Source organism: Magnolia sinica, chromosome 5 (assembly GCF_029962835.1).
Source record: "Magnolia sinica isolate HGM2019 chromosome 5, MsV1, whole genome shotgun sequence".
Lineage (NCBI taxonomy): Eukaryota > Viridiplantae > Streptophyta > Magnoliopsida > Magnoliales > Magnoliaceae > Magnolia > Magnolia sinica.
The window spans coordinates 2,115,079-2,130,828 of record NC_080577.1 but is presented as its reverse complement, the minus strand read 5'-3'; the positions used below and the strand labels follow the sequence as shown (position 1 = coordinate 2,130,828).

The 15,750-nt window shown below is 40.0% G+C and overlaps 1 protein-coding gene across 2 annotated transcripts; it reads right to left on the bottom strand.

Annotated features, from left to right (window-relative positions):
* Window positions 1-246: 246 nt before the first annotated feature.
* Window positions 247-14,003, bottom strand: LOC131245085 (V-type proton ATPase subunit E-like). 2 transcript variants are annotated; one of them, XM_058244298.1, is made up of 7 exons: window positions 13,714-14,003; window positions 8,279-8,379; window positions 5,860-6,016; window positions 3,060-3,256; window positions 1,974-2,073; window positions 1,540-1,591; window positions 247-566 (listed from the first exon to the last, which is right to left on the bottom strand). In XM_058244298.1, the coding sequence occupies exons 1-6, from the start codon at window positions 13,813-13,815 to the stop codon at window positions 1,550-1,552; spliced, it is 699 nt and encodes a 232-aa protein (XP_058100281.1). In that variant the 5' UTR covers window positions 13,816-14,003; the 3' UTR covers window positions 247-566; window positions 1,540-1,549. The 2 variants fall into 2 exon arrangements, with proteins under 2 accessions (XP_058100281.1, XP_058100282.1); XM_058244299.1 differs by lacking the exon at window positions 1,540-1,591 and having other exon boundaries at window positions 13,714-14,000.
* Window positions 14,004-15,750: the final 1,747 nt, after the last annotated feature.

The window sequence follows — 15,750 nt, the reverse complement described above, 5'->3', positions numbered from 1 at the left end:
ATTAGAATCATTACTTTTTACCTTATTTTTAGGTATATTTTCCTGATAATATCCCAAGAAAAAACTCTAAATTAAAAAAAATAAATAAAAAATCTCCCGAAAAATTCCTAAGAAGAAGATTTGTCAGTCACCATGGTTTCAATTGGGGTATCCCCACTTCATCATCGTCACTAATTACTGTGATTCAACTCAATTACACAACCAAACACTCTGAGCTCATCAGCAATTGTAATTTCTTTGGAGGGATGAAGAAACATGGCAAATAGATGCATCTTACTAATATTAAAAACCAGAGTTCGATTGATGTGTCCAACTCAAAATAATCAAATGGCAATGTCTTCTAATCAACAAATAATTGCCTCCCAGAACTGAAGGCCATAAATTACACATACAAGAAGCCAGTGTCATCAAATGAACAAACAAACACCTCCTGGTGCTGGAAAACACAAGCAATAGGAATGGTGGATGGATAATCACCAACTTACAATCTCAGATAGAAGAGAAGTAATGGCACAAATTACCCTGAATAATCACACAGTAACCTCGCCAAAAAGCCGCTTCCGAATCTGCAAGAAATAGAGAGAGAATCTGGTTCATGCACGACCACAAAGAGAACAGTATGAATTCCATATTAACATGCAGCACAGGAAACTGCAACCAATTTGAGTAGATGAGGGAATTAGCATGTCTTTCAGTATGAAAATGGGAAACCCAACATCCTGCAGGGGCAACACCTCTATTTTGAAAATTTCAAAAACGTTGTTTGATGAGCCCTTTTCATCTTAACCATAGTATGAAATGTGCTAAAACCACAGAAACAAGGACATTACTAAATAAACCGAAAACGAGGTCATGGGACAATACAGCGAGGAGCAAAATCTTGCATGCTTACCTTGATCCAAATCTGAATACATGCATAGTTGAGAAATTCCCATCCCTTGATTCAAGTCACGTTGTTGGGTGCAGCCATGGCACATAAGCAAGTAAAAGCCATTTTGCAAAAGAGGACTGATCAACTACAACCAGTTGCATGCTATAATGCATTTTTTTAAATTCCCACCTTCATTTTGGTTCCAGTTTTGCCTTGAAAATGCTCATAAAAAGGTAGATTAACCAACAAAAGTTTGTAGCTGATCAGTTCTTTTCTGCAAAATAAACACTTAAATGTTGTTTCTTGACAAAAACCCTTCAAATCATTAGGAGTGAATATGCAAGGTAGCAAATGCTTGCAGGAGGTAGAATGGTTATTCAACATGAGCTAACAAAAGGAATTGAGTAGATATAGCACTAGCTCAATTAAGTGACTTGCATAAGAAACTGAATCTCTTCTGTATTACTTTTGTCCTTTTTAGGAAAGATGACTGAAGTTTCTTAAAACAAAAGCAGAGAAAATACAAAGAGGATGAGACCCAATAGCATGTGATCTTTTCATCATCCCGCCTCAAAGCAATACAACAAAACAAAACAGAAGAAACAAAAAGAAACAAAACCCCAACTAAGGGAATGAGATGGACAAACCTGATGATACCACCTCATTACCTTCGATACATCAGGCCTCGCCATAGACCATCCCGCCACCATGAAAGAAATTCTATGCATCAACATGACAACAGATGCTTGCTTATCCTCGAATTTTCTTCTATTTCTTTCTTTCCGAATGCCCCACAAAATTGCAAAGGGAACCATCTTACAAGGCACCATACCCCAAGCATGATATGGCCCAGATGGCCAACAATCAATGAGATCCTTAAGGGATCCATTTAGGGTCCATGCTCCAAAGTTTGTAGGTTCTCAATAGTGAGGATTTTGTTAGTCATGGCTAGACAAGAAAAGGTCCTCTTGGCAGAATGAAGGCCTCCCAGACTTCTTGACACGCTGTTTAAGCCCCTTCTCGATGTTTTGAGTAAAGCACAAATTTAAGGGGACACCTAAAGATAAGCAGAAGAAAAAATTGAATTGCATAGAAAGGATACCTCTGGCAACTTCTTCCGGAAGACAACGTCCAGCCGTGCATCCAGAGTATTCTCACAAACAATCTTCCCATCTCGAGAAGCCAATACAACCCCTCCAGAGCTGAAACACCATGTGGGGTATCAGTTTGAAGCTGTTGCTATTGTCATAGTGATTTTAACTGCAGTTATGCAACCTCAATACCATAATAAGCTTCTTTTAGTGAAGACCTAACCTCTGCTGAACATAAAACCAAAAGGCACATACAGACAAAATTGTTTCTACCAATTGGTCATTTGTGGAAAGTTGTAGAATGGAATCTACCTGCTTATGCAAATTCAATGCTGAAGAGCTTGCAACCTAAAATCATTTTAAATGATGTTTTCATCAAGCAATTGCTGCTAAATTATCTTCTTAATGTTGAAGCAGATTTCATCAAGCAATTGCTGCTAAATTATCTTCTTAACTAGTACATTTGCCCTTTCAATAATGGCTGGCAACTAAATTGAACTTTTTATATTTTTTTCTTTCTACATCCAGCTTTTAATCACTTATTTATTTTCTACACATTGAGATGGATGAGTGGCAACACAAAGGTAGAATTAAAAATGAATGAAGTCGAGGGAACTTAGAAGTAGCACCAATAGGTAATAACTAATAAGCTTTTGTTTTCCTTTTTGAAAGGTACCAATAGGTAATGATATGAGGGAAAGTAAACTTAGATGGTTTAGTCATGTGCAGCGGAGACAAGTACCGAACCAGTGTACAAGTTGAAGCCTCTAAAAGGGCAAGAGGTAGGCCCAAAAGGACATCGATGGAGGTAGTAATAAAAGAAGATCACCTATGGTCTAACTGAAGGTATGGCCCTTGATCGAGTGGAATGGCAAAACAGGATTCATGTAGCCACCTAGCCGGCCCCAATCAATTGGGATAAGGCTTTGATGACGATGATGACAATGATGATTTTCTACACCTGCGACTGCATAAAACTTCTGGAATGAGAACATGTTGCCACATCAAGTGAACAGGCAGTTATCATTCATTAAGTCCAGGGTATTGAATTATGCATGCCTTTCACGATGAACCTTCTCTTGAATTAAACCACTTACCAGAAAGGCCCGTGTGCATGATGATGGCTAGGAGCAGGTGGCAGATGGACTTGATTGTCAACCAAAATATCAGGAGGATGAACATTCACTTTCGCAGCATACTCCTGCTTTGCTGAATGCAAAACGGACTCCACCAGCTCAAGATCCTCTTTTCGACAACGCAATAATATGGCTGGCTCTTTCAGTCGGAGCAAGCTCTGCTAGAGTGGGAAAAAATCATTGCTTCACTGATAAATGTACGTGGTCAAATTAAGGCAAAACACTACCCAGCAAATTCAATGGAAGGCATCATTTATTATGAAATGCAAACAGAGATATCCCAATAACAATTTTTTTTGAAAGATGAATATATTATTAGAAAAGAGAACTGAAAAACAGGAAAAAACAGAAAAACAGAAAAACTGGAAAGAACAGAAACAGAGAGATCCGCTGAGATATCAGATCAGCTCAGACTCCTAGAAACAGCAGATCACTATTCTTCAGGGCTTCAACCTGCGTGGCCCATTCTATCAGGGCTCTCTTAGCCTTTGAGGACACAATCTACGGGGTGAACGATGTCTCCCTGAAACACCTGTTGTTACGTTCTTCCCAGACAAACCACCAAATCGCAAGGACGGCCATCCTCCAAATCTTCGTTTTCTCTTTGCCAAAATGCACTCCGTGCCACGCTTGCAAGAAGAGATCCATCCTCTCAGGGAAGCAGCAACTGATGTTAAAGTGACGGAGGAAATCAGCCCAAATGGATGAAATAAAGGAGCAATTAACCAGCAAATGGTCTACTGTTTCCTCTTGACGCATGCAGCACAAGCAAATGTTGGGGATATCCCAATAACAATTAAAAATATCCTGAAATAAATCAAAGCAAAGCACACTGGTGGAGGAAAAAAAATGGTAAATTGAATGTTCATTGCTTTTCGCAAACATTTGGACACCACACACACACACACACACACACACACACACACACACATATATATATAATAACTAAATATTCCATTCTTTAACATCTGATTGAAAATGTACAAAATCATTACTCGAAGGGGGCAGAGATTGCCCACAATACATAAAGGATCACATCACTAATGTATCAGCAATATCATTGCATCATGGAACACATTATTAAATTAATCTCACACAAACTTGTTATACCAAAATTTTCTTTGATTACACAAGCTGATCTCCATGACCCCAGATTCCTCCTTGTTGCCCGAGAGCACTGCCTTCATTAGTGGAGGACCTTTAGACTGGGTAAAGAAATGCAATCATTGAAGAAGAGTTATTGCATTGGCTTTATATGAATCTTTAATGGGTAACATAGCATAGTCATATTTTAAATGGTTGTTCTTCAGGGGCAAGGTTGGTTACTTGGTTTACTCCTGATTCCCTCTCGATACAGGGCCTCAAGAATCTGGAAGGCAGTGTTGGTGGGGGTGGATTTCTGTGTTTCTCCTAGGGGATATTGTTCTATTGGTGATGGTGCTCATATTGGATTTTGGAACGATCCATGGTGCAGAAAAATTCTGATTGACATAGCTTCCTTGCATTATATTTCACAGCTTCTGCTCAGAGGGTGTTCTTCTCCCAATGTTTTTCTGGAACTGGGATCTCAGCCATGTGCATTCCCCACTCTCAGAGAAACCTCATGGAGGAAATTTGATTAATTCATCAGGTGTAAGAGCGTGATTGTCATGTATATCCTGATATGTCCAAGTTGACCCTTGTTGCTGGAAGCTCGAACCTTCTGGGAGTTCTTGTCCGCTCCTATATTCTTGAGTGGGGGTGTGGCGGCACCTTCATGTGCATTCCCCACTTTCGGAGAAACCTCATGGAGGAAATTTGATTAATTCACCAGGTTGTAAGAGCGTGATCGTCACATATATCCTGATACGTCCAAGTTGACACTTGACGCTGGAAGCTCGAACCTTCTGGGAGCTCTTGGCCGCTCCTATAGGTTATTGAGAGGGGGTGCGGTGGCACCTTCATGCAACATATATCCTGATGTGTTGAAGGTTGACTCTTGGTGCTAAAGATTGAACCTTCTAGGATTTTCTGTCTGCTCCTTCTAAGGTTTCTTAAAGGCAGTTGCAGTGGCACCTTCAATGCTACATGGGCTTCTCTGTGGTATGTACCCCCACCCCCAGACAGAACACAGGTGGTTGTGTTATCTTGATTAGTGACCAAAGATAAACTCCTAACCATCAATAATTTCCGCAACAGAAACATGATCATCATGAATGGGTGCTTAATGTGCCTTAAGGATGTGGAGTCGGTTTCCCATCTCTTCATCCACTGCGAATTCAACTGGGTTATTTGGAACAGGGTGCTGGCCTATTTGTATTTGCTTGGTCTCACTAGGGTCAAATGCAAAACGGGGAAGATCAGGGGAAGAAGTAATCCATCCTTTGGCATCTCTTCTCTTATGGCCATGATTTGGGACAATGTGGAAGGAGCGCAAAAATGGGACTTTCAACGATGTAGTGGAATCTTCTGAGGTGTTCTTCAGAGCTAGGGACTAAGTGATCTTTTAGGCTTTGGGTATCTCCCTTTTTAAGCGATGTAAAAGGGAAGTTTTTTCGGGCTCTTGGAGCATTTTTGTCGGAGTTCCTTAGTTCAGTGATGGGATGGTTCGTCATCATCCCCTTCCCTACTTATATTTCACCTGTTTCAGCCTCCGCTTTATAAATTGCTACATCACATCATAAGAGTGGGGCTAATAATATATTGCTTTATCATAACCACAAAAGAAGAAGAAGAAGAAGAAGAAGAAGAAGAAGAAGAGGAAGAAGAAGTTTCAGCTTACTTGAACAATCAGTTCTTTCAGAAGCTTTTTGTACACATGGTGGTCATGGCTAATATGAAGGAGCTCCTTCCCAGCTGCCTCCTTCATGGAGCTAACCAAATCATCCTGAGCTTGAAGAACCTTGATACGAGAAGCATTAAGCTGCATGGAATACTCACTGCAAAAAAGAAGAAGAAGCAATTCAAAGAGAATTATGCATAAATGAAATAAATTATATTAAAAAGATGCACGCTGAATCAGCAAAAGAAATAAATTAAAGCACTTTATCACTTGTATAATCTTTCCTGACCTGATCCATTATTCTTTTATAAATCCTACACGGCATTTAAAAAATACCTTTACAACCAAAACCAACAGGAAGCAGCAGACCGAACCATAAAAGAAAGGAGCATAGATAAATGATTCGATGCAATTTTATCTGTGCAAATCCGAAAACTAAGGTCCATCCCTCTTTACATCGATAGCAGTCTTCTAAACTCCTATTTAATCTCCTTCAGACATCATGCCACCTAATTTTCCATTCTACAAGATCTTCAGGATGAACCCATATTTTCCAACTTCAAGTTCTGGAATGAAAGTGTCTTGTGCCTTCAGATATCCAAGGGTGGACAACTTACTAATGATGTTTTTATGTTACCTGGTTTATATACATTTTTTGGGTGCAATGATTCTCTTTGAATTGAAACACACCCATATGAGCATGTCTGGAAACCAGACAGTACGGTAATCAGAAGAAACTAAAATTGCTTGAATGGTGCCATATGGATCTTTTACTAGCACAGAGGCTATAAAACTAACCATAATTTTAGGAAAATATCTATAGCCACCATGGTTGAGTTGCATTCACCCATTTTCCATTTTTAAATAGTATTATTCTGCTGTATCTGAAAACCAACAGCAAGCAACAAGATCTAACCATAAAAAATCAAGAATAGATAAAATGTTTTGACATTACTACAATTCTATCCACGCAAAACTGACAAAAGAAAAGCATTTACATAACATTCGCAAGTCTGAATCAACCATGGGAAAACTATGACATTAAAAAATTGAGTTGGCCTTGCAGATCTAGATAATTGCTATATAAGAAAAGATAATTGTTGTTTCTACGCTCATTCCTACTGACATCTCCCATTGTCTTCCACCTTACAACTTAATCTCCTTCAGATATTATGCTACCTAATTTTTCATTCTACAAGTTCTTTCAAGACGGACTTGTATCTTTCAACTTCAAAACTTGGGAGGAGAGCTCTTACAAATCTAGGAGAATCACTCAGAAAATCGTGATGAGCAGCCTCTACATCAAAGCTCTTTAGGTGTGTTGAGACTCGAGACTCCTCTAATTCCTGACATGCATCTAACACTATCCAAAGGGATGACAACTTACTAATAATGTTTTGATGACATCTTGTTTCTAGAGTTCTTTGGATCCTCGAAAATTATTTGGCTAGTTCCATACAAGGATACTGTTCAAGTTGAAGCATCAATTGGAGCATGTCTAGAAATCAAACATTAATCAAAAGAAATTAAAATTGCTTGCATGGTGTGCCAGATGGACCTATTGCTGGGATAAAGCCTATATAACTAACACAAATATTGGGGAAATGATATCTACAACCACCCTGATTGATTTGCATAATCGCATTCCCTAATTTTCCATTATTGGAATACAAATTTTGCAGTATTCCAATTCAGGAAATGGATAATGAGTGAGTGGAAATCAATCAAGGCAGATGTGAATAGTGGCTCCCCAGTTTTAAACACACTCCATAACCATCAAATTGATGATACCATAACAACTTGAGTTGGTAATAATTAAAATCATTCAGTGTAACAATTAAAATCATTCAGTGATGATCAAAACTTACAAACGTAAATCACAATAAACTCATCAAGAAATCGATATCCCAGCTTTTAGATATTCAATCCAAGAGCAGCTACATTCCATGTGTGAGAGGGTGGCGATGGGCCAGGTAGCCTGCCCAACCAAACGAGCCTGACCCAGCCTTGGGCTGGACTTGGGACCTACTAGCTTGGCCCGAGAGCTGGGCTTGGGCCTCATATACATGGCCCGATCAATTTTTGGGTCGGGCTTTAGTCATTTTAGCCCGGCCCTACCCAACCCGGCCCAGCCTAGACCAACCTAACTTTATATATGCATGTGTTACATTCTTCAAATATGCCATTCTAATCCTTGGTTTCACAACCATTTATCTTGAATGCAAAACAATGCTTATTTCTTTGTGCATGAATGGCCTACTTGATAAACAGATAGCTTAGGAAAATTCAAGGGAAGAATAGGGATTTTATCAATTTTCAGGCCAAGTTAGATCAGACCAGCCCAATCAAAATTTTCTGGGCCAGGCTTGGGCCTGCTACGCTAGAGAGAGAGAGAGAGAGAGAGCAGTTGGTAGCTTACATTTTCTTCCGAATTTCAACCTGCTTCTCTTTTCGCTCATATTCCTGTCTAATCTTCTTCTTTTCGGCTTCAACCAGTTGCAACTTCTCGACATTAAATTCCTGCAAGAAGGTATATTCAAAACCATCAAAGTCCACTTCTAAAGAAACCACGGAAGGTCTCTTCAAATGCATCGCCGACATCAGCATGGTAAACATAGTGAATCAACACATTAATAGGCATTTAGCAGTTCTTTCAGTGTTTGCTGAGGAAAAACCTTCTTTATTTTTTATCCCGAAAAGGTGCAAATCTGTCAATACTTATCTTAATATGCATAACTTTCAATTAATTTTCTAAACTTTAAATTGCCATTATGAGGCATTCTATGACTGCCTTGGGGGAAACAAGTGATAAATACTTCTCTCACATGCATTAAGAGGCATGCAATAGGGTTGCTGAATCAACTGTTGTGCCTCAACGCATTTGAGGGAGAGCCAGCTAGCTCCGGGTTCGAGTGGGGTTTTACATACAAGTATACAAATAGAGATTTGTATACTGCTAACTCGAGGAACTAATCCTAACAATATGAGTTTAACAATGATGGGGTCGTGTCCTAAAAAACTAATGTTATACTCATTATACCTCGGTTTATTCTATGATGCACTCCTTCATAAGCCTCACAATGTGTGTGGAACATGAAAATCATATTATGTGAATGGATTAATGAGAGGGATTCCTTTAGTTGTCCTTGGGAACTTGAGATTGGACACAAGGGACAATTGTGGGCCATGGATCTCAGTGCCTTGTTTAGCCATGACCACTTAACAAATTGTAGGATGAACCTATGGTATTCCCATCTTGGTCATCCTGTGTGAGGGGACTAATGACGAGGCAGGATGGAAGGCCTCCACCATCAGGTACAATGACAAGTCGGTGTGCCTTTGCCCTACCTCACATAGTAGTGCAAGTGTGCAATGGATACAAGCTCCTGGGTTGGACCGATTGGGCACTTACCTTGGCAGGATTGAGTTCAAATCTCTAGACTAGGAGACCCATCATGCCTAAATTGTCTTGAGGATGCATTAGCTTTGACAAATCCCCAAACCTGAGAATGTCAGTTCTTTTTTTCTTTTTTTAACGCACACACCCACACATACCACAACGGGTACTCAAAACCATAACTTAGTGTTGAAACTGTTGTGAGTCTACCACTAAGCCATGCGTTCAAGTGTTTTTATGAGATGTGCTTCAGCTTGCTTTACAACAAAAGTAGGTGTAGCTGGGCGCATACATCAACTCTGGTTGAGGCTCACATTATTCAACAATGGATCCACTTGATTACTCAGGATTATGGACTGATCTTATGGTTTGGCCAGCGCATCAAAGGTTTTCTACCAGTTAATTCGAAGTTTCTCAACCATTAACTTTCAATTTTGACTGTTGATTTGTTTTGAAAATTGAGCTTAACGAATGTCTAATGTCAACAAACAATTCATCTCAAATTGTTGCCATTTTATAACGTGACACCTTGCCAAAAAGGAACCTATGCAAGTCTTCAAACATTGATAGACTGTGAGCTATTTGATACTCTAAGAGGGGTCTGAAGATTCATACACGTGCCTGTAGCCATTATACATGTGGGACACACAAACCTCAATTAAAACCATACAAATCATGGGACCCATGATTGATGGGCACAGCTAAATCAGAGTGATTGGACAATCCTAACCTCTATCGATGGACATTTATTAGTCAAATTTGGACCGCTGACAATTTTCCACTTTTACTATCCATTTGATACCCTCCAATCGGACAGAAATCATAATCCAGAGTTTCTATAATAATAATAATAACAGGGTTTGCTGGGAGTTAGCCTCCTGAGAAGGCGAAGACACATGTCCCTCAGCAATCGTCGAAGAAGACAGTCAAGGCTCACACATAGGGGCTGAAATTCCACACGTATGGGCAGGGCGATTCGGTAGTCCGTGCAACACTATCCCTGGAGGTCCTCCAATCGGCCTAGGGGGGATTGGCATGAACACCTGATGCTTACCTTCGGCCACTGAACTGCGAGAATAACTGACTAAGCCGTGCCGGAAGGGGGGCATTCTCCACACGGGACGGGGCCAAGCCCAGCCCTAAAGTACAGTGACGGCGCGCAACGGCTTTGAAGCTGGTTCCCGGCTTTCATAGCAAATTCTATTTGTTCTTTGCCGCTTTGGGTTGTGGGGCTTACTTCCTAGCCCCAGTGGGAGTAGTGAGATCACGAAATGAAATGCAACAAGGGGCGAACCAAGCGCTTGCGCGAAGGGAGAAGCAAATCAATTAGAATGGAGACAAGGAGGAGAGGTGAATTGAGAGATTTTTGAGCCCAATTCGCACTGCAGTACCTCAACGTTCAAGAATCAGTTTTCTTTTTATGAGGGTTAAAAACCCTCCCTTCCATATTCCGACCCTATAGCTGATTCATAGATGAATTTGATAAGTAGAGCGTCCTGTCCCACGATAATCTTCACAAAGGGACGGATCTCCGCCCCCTCTTAACCTTCATGAGAAGCCTGGCAAAGTGGAGCTCCTCCCATCATTCAATTGCTTGATCCATTTGCAACACTTCACCCACACAAAAACCTAAAGACACACCAAAAAAAGTCCTCGAACCATAACTCTAGAGGAACCTTTGGAAAAATAAACCAGGCGTCCTCCGTCCCAAATCTGGACTAGTCCGACCATTTTTGGATTCCCTTCATCGGACCTACTTTGTGTAGGTTACCTATAAATACTATTTTGTCTATGTTGGAGTAGGGATGGAGAGAGATCCAAACAACAACGGGGGAAAGCAGATGGAGTATGAAATCTCCCGGATGAAGACAACAATAGAACTGGAACCAGGTCGAGAGGTCGTGGAGGGAAAAACCTTGACAAAAACCACCACGGACCATTGAAGGTTTTCTTTAGCCTTGGATAGAACTAATTCCGACACTTGAATGGACAATAGACCCCCTTCTTGGATAGATTTCACAAAGTAGCGAATTCCATCGAGGGAGGAGATGGGGAGCATTGGTGGGAATGGGAGGAAGAGGAACCTCCGGTGGAAGGGGAGGAGGATTGGGGTGAGTCGGGGATCCAGAGGGAAGGGGGGAGATGATGGGATAAAGAGGGGGAAGGAAACAAACCCAGGCCTCCCGGGGGATCGGAAGCAACCTCCTACCCCAGCAGGGCTTCCTTGAAGGATCTCAGGGGCCAGAGGGGAAGCATGATCCCTCCCCACCACCAATGGAGGAGCAGGAAGGAACCGGGGAAGCGAAATGAACTCTTGCAATATTGCGAGACGAACAGGGATCAGGAACCACGCCACTACTCTCCATGTTCACCTTCTTCGGGCCGATTGGGTGACATTCACCCGAATTTCCTTGCCATAGAAGACCTGACCTTTCATACCTTCCACCACCTTCGAGATCTCCTCGTCAGTGTTCACTTGAACAAAAGCAAAACCTCTTGTGGAGGTAGAGCCTCTCTCCTTAGGGATGACTACCTCCCTAACCTGCCCAAATCTCCCAACTCTCTTGAAGTGAATCTCCATCCATTCTTTAGGAAAGTTGTTAACGAATAGGGTTGGAAGCTCTCTCAGAGGGTTGATAGATATTGACTGAGTATTACAACGGCGGTTCTTCCTTGGACCTACTTTTATCCACCCTTCGTCTTCTTCAAATCTTTCGAATACTTTAAGACCCTTACCTCTAATTGCATTAGAGCTAACCTGACCCTTATCGCCATATGCTTCTAGACCTTTCGATTTCTGTCTGATACTTGTCTCAACGGGGCGCATCAGAGGCAGCTCTATTACGAATAGCTTCGTAATCCCTCATAAAATCACCATCTAATATCGCAAGGCTTCCTCGTCGTAAAGAACGGCTCCGGAAATCTGCCGATGTACTTCGGTGACACACAAATGACAAGGAGAGTCTGGAAGAACGGTCATTGGATCTAGAGTAGACCTGATGACAAGTTCTTTCCCTAGCTTTGTGACAACAAGGGGCGAAGTTTCGATTTGGAATGTAAGGATTTTCATCGGGATCTCATCTTTGATCTGTGATCATCTCTAACTCTCAATCCTCGGTTGTCTCTGGGGTGATGGTGTTTTCACCAGGGACTCATGATCACTTCATCTTCTTTTGTACCTATTATAATTTGTTGTATCTCCAAAGTGGATCCATCACTTCTTGTCAACAATGAGATCTTATATTTTTTTGGTTTTTAGATAAAATTAACTTCATGATATTTTCATGCCATTGCTTGCAAGCTTGTTTTTTAATCATATATCAACCCAACAAGTATACATACTTTATGCTCCTGACCTAATAAAACAAAGCCTACAGGTTGTTCCATGTAATTTCCTCATCTAAATCCATGTAATTTCCTCATCAAAATCACCATTAAGAAATGCGGTTCTGACATTCAATTGGTGAGCTTTAAAAAATAAAGTAAAAAAAGAACACTTTCAAAAGATGCCTTTTGTTCTCGCATTAGTCCGGCAATAGTTAGAAAGAGGCGAAAGTAAAACATACATAGCCTTCTCTGGCTTCCTCAATGAATCACTCATGCCATGCACATACATGGTCACAACGTGCGTTACCCATGTGTGCATTTGTGTAAGTGCACGGGCACTTAAGGCATCGTGATGTGGCCCCATGGGCGAGCACAACTGCCTAGCCAAAAGTGACTCATTGCACTCTCTAAATAGTGTCAAGTGTTTATAAAAATTACTGACTATGGGGAATTTGCAGTGTGTAAATAGAACGAACCATGTCTCCATCTTCTTGCATTTAAATTGTTTTCATTTTTTCAAAATACTGTGACTACACCATCCAGTTCATGGTACTCGGGTCCTGCATTTTAATGATGCAGAGTTGTTGTTCAACAACGAGGATCCACATATCTCATTGTAGATTATACAATTAACATATTAAAGAAATTGATTGATCTGCGGCTTCTATACTAAAGATTCCTTTTTCTAAAAAAATTTAAGATGCATATGGAAACGAATTGTTTTAAAACATTATAAAATAACACTGTTGTGAACATGCATTTAATCATCGTTGCATCTGAACCATTCTGTAATGTCGAGCTTGGATATCTGTTTGGGCACCTTCATAATTCCACTTCCATCAGCAAAATCCAGATTTTCTCAAAACGTTAATAGAAAAAAATGCAGTGCCCTTCACTGAACTTTCGAAGAGAATCGGAGCAAGATATGAAGAGATACAAACCCAAACAAACGAATCATCAGAAACCTAAATTTCAAATAAGAAATCAGGAAATTAAGGCTCGAAACTTCAGATCTAGCAGATGAATCGAAATATTATCATAAAAATCGAAGAAAACGACCATAAAAACGAGAAATTATCGGAAAATAGAACAAAGAAGAGAAACAATTTGAAATATCGAGGTTTACGAACTTCTTCAGCTGAGACTGAGATCTCATTCGCCTTCTCCTCCGCTTCTTGGCGGATGAATTTCACCATTTGCTGGATCTGGTTCGAGACATCCGCGTCGTTCATTTTCAGATCGGATCGGGTAGATCTACGATTGGAGCGAGGGAGTTCCAAGAGATTCGAACGGAGAAAGTGAGATTTGGAGAACTGAGAAAAGAGAAGTTGCTTTTATTAATATATTTTTAGTTAATAATCTGGTTATATACAGTAACTGGGTGCGCTGAACTGGATGATGGCAGAGGAGGACGGGGTCGAGGATGAATAATGGAACGCGGCCCGAATTTTTTTGAAGCATATACGAGTTTCAGTTTTGAATAGTGGAGCCCATGGTCTTGTCATCCAGACTGTTGGTCTGTTGATTTCCATCGTAAAGGTGGCATCGCTCAAAATTCTCATAATTTGGAGATCTACCTTAGTAACTTTGTTAGTTGAATGTGGACCGTTAATAGATTTCTCTTTCTAACTGTCCATCAATAGGGCACGGAATTAAAAACGAAATTGCCCCTGTAAAAAAATATCTGAGGCATAATCGATACATGTTCGTAAACAGGAGACCAGACCTACCGATTGATGGGCCCATTTTTCAAAAGTAAAAACCCGCTCCAAGGCGCGCAAAGATGCTGACCACATGTTGGATTGAGGCAGAGTCTTTGATTTCCACATTGATACCAAAATTAATATAATTTTAATTATATATAATTTATGTTATATATAAGTCGATGTTACTTAAGAAAATATTTTTAATATTTCACTCGTGAAGAAAAAAAAAAAAAAACTTTTGAGATAATTGTCTGTAGAAAAAACATGGACTTATGAATTTACAAAAGTTTTTTCTTACACATATTAAGAGAAGATTCAAAAAGATAATTCTTTTTCTTGATGGCCGGGTTCAAAGATTTCAAAGATCTCTCAATAGATGATCTAAGGTCGTCAAAGTAGCTTTTTGTGTTCTTGTTAGGGCCACATGTTGAGATGGTCCAATGATTTGAGCCATCCACATTCTCATTAGTACAAGTAATTACACCATAGTTACACTTGCCAATCCTAACTTTTGATTTTTAGAGTTGAATGAGAGCTGGTTTTCATTGTTCAAAAATTAGTCTCCATAAAATGGAGTCCACAACATGGGCGTAAAATTCATATGGAGGTCATAACTGTTCAACGTATACTTCTTAGACAGTGGCCGCATGGTATAGGGCTCACAACATGGGTGGGTTACCAACGGGTGGCTACACACTCAGTTCTAAATCAAGAAGGGCAAAATGCCTTTAACTTGAATTAAAGGAGGCATTTGGATTGTAAGTGACTACTTATACGTAGTTTATCTTGATTTCTACTTATTAAACTGAAGTGATTGAGTATCTTTAAATTTAAAAAAAAAAGACTTATAATTAATCATAAACCAAACTTATATCAAATTAATTACTTATCTTCTGCTGCAAGAAAAAAAAGTAACTTATTTGATAGTATCCAAATGGGCCCAGAATGTCTTACTATGTCTATAAAATATTAGACTTTCTTCACTTTATGAACACCGAATGCATTTTTAAGTTACCAAAATGCCATTAGCTTTAATTTAGATGTCTTACTATATCCACAAAATATTCAATGTTCTTATTCAAGAACATTAATTGCAGGGTAAAGCATCTGAGACCTATTTGTCATATGCATAGTAAAGATATTTATTCCGCCATATAAGGTCCTTAATACAAGGCTTTCATCAGTAATAAGGGTGGCAATGGGTCAAGTGTGGGTTGAGCTAGGCAAGGTCCAAGTCGTGATTAGACACTAAGCCGTGATTAGACACTTTGGACACAATGCCTGAGCATAGTCCTAGCCAGCATGAACCCAGCACAATAGACTTGGTGGAAAAAATAGTTGGGCCACAGTCCAACCCAGGCTGGCTCAAAATTGATAAAAATTTATTTCCTGATTACAATTGTAAATCTATTCATTGATCAAGTGTGACTGGCATGAAAGAAAAAGAAAAAAAAACATAGA

What these genes read in the sequence shown, in the direction of transcription:
- LOC131245085 (XM_058244298.1), bottom strand. Translation starts at nt 13,815, where the DNA reads ATGAACGACGCGGATGTCTCGAACCAGATCCAGCAAATGGTGAAATTC. An exon ending in TCTCAGTCTCAGCTGAAGAA is followed by an intron (nt 8,380 to 13,713) that starts GTTCGTAAACCT and finishes ACCTTCTTGCAG; the next exon opens with GAATTTAATGTCGAGAAGTT. An exon ending in CATGCACACGGGCCTTTCTG is followed by an intron (nt 2,074 to 3,059) that starts GTAAGTGGTTTA and finishes ATGGTGTTTCAG; the next exon opens with CTCTGGAGGGGTTGTATTGG.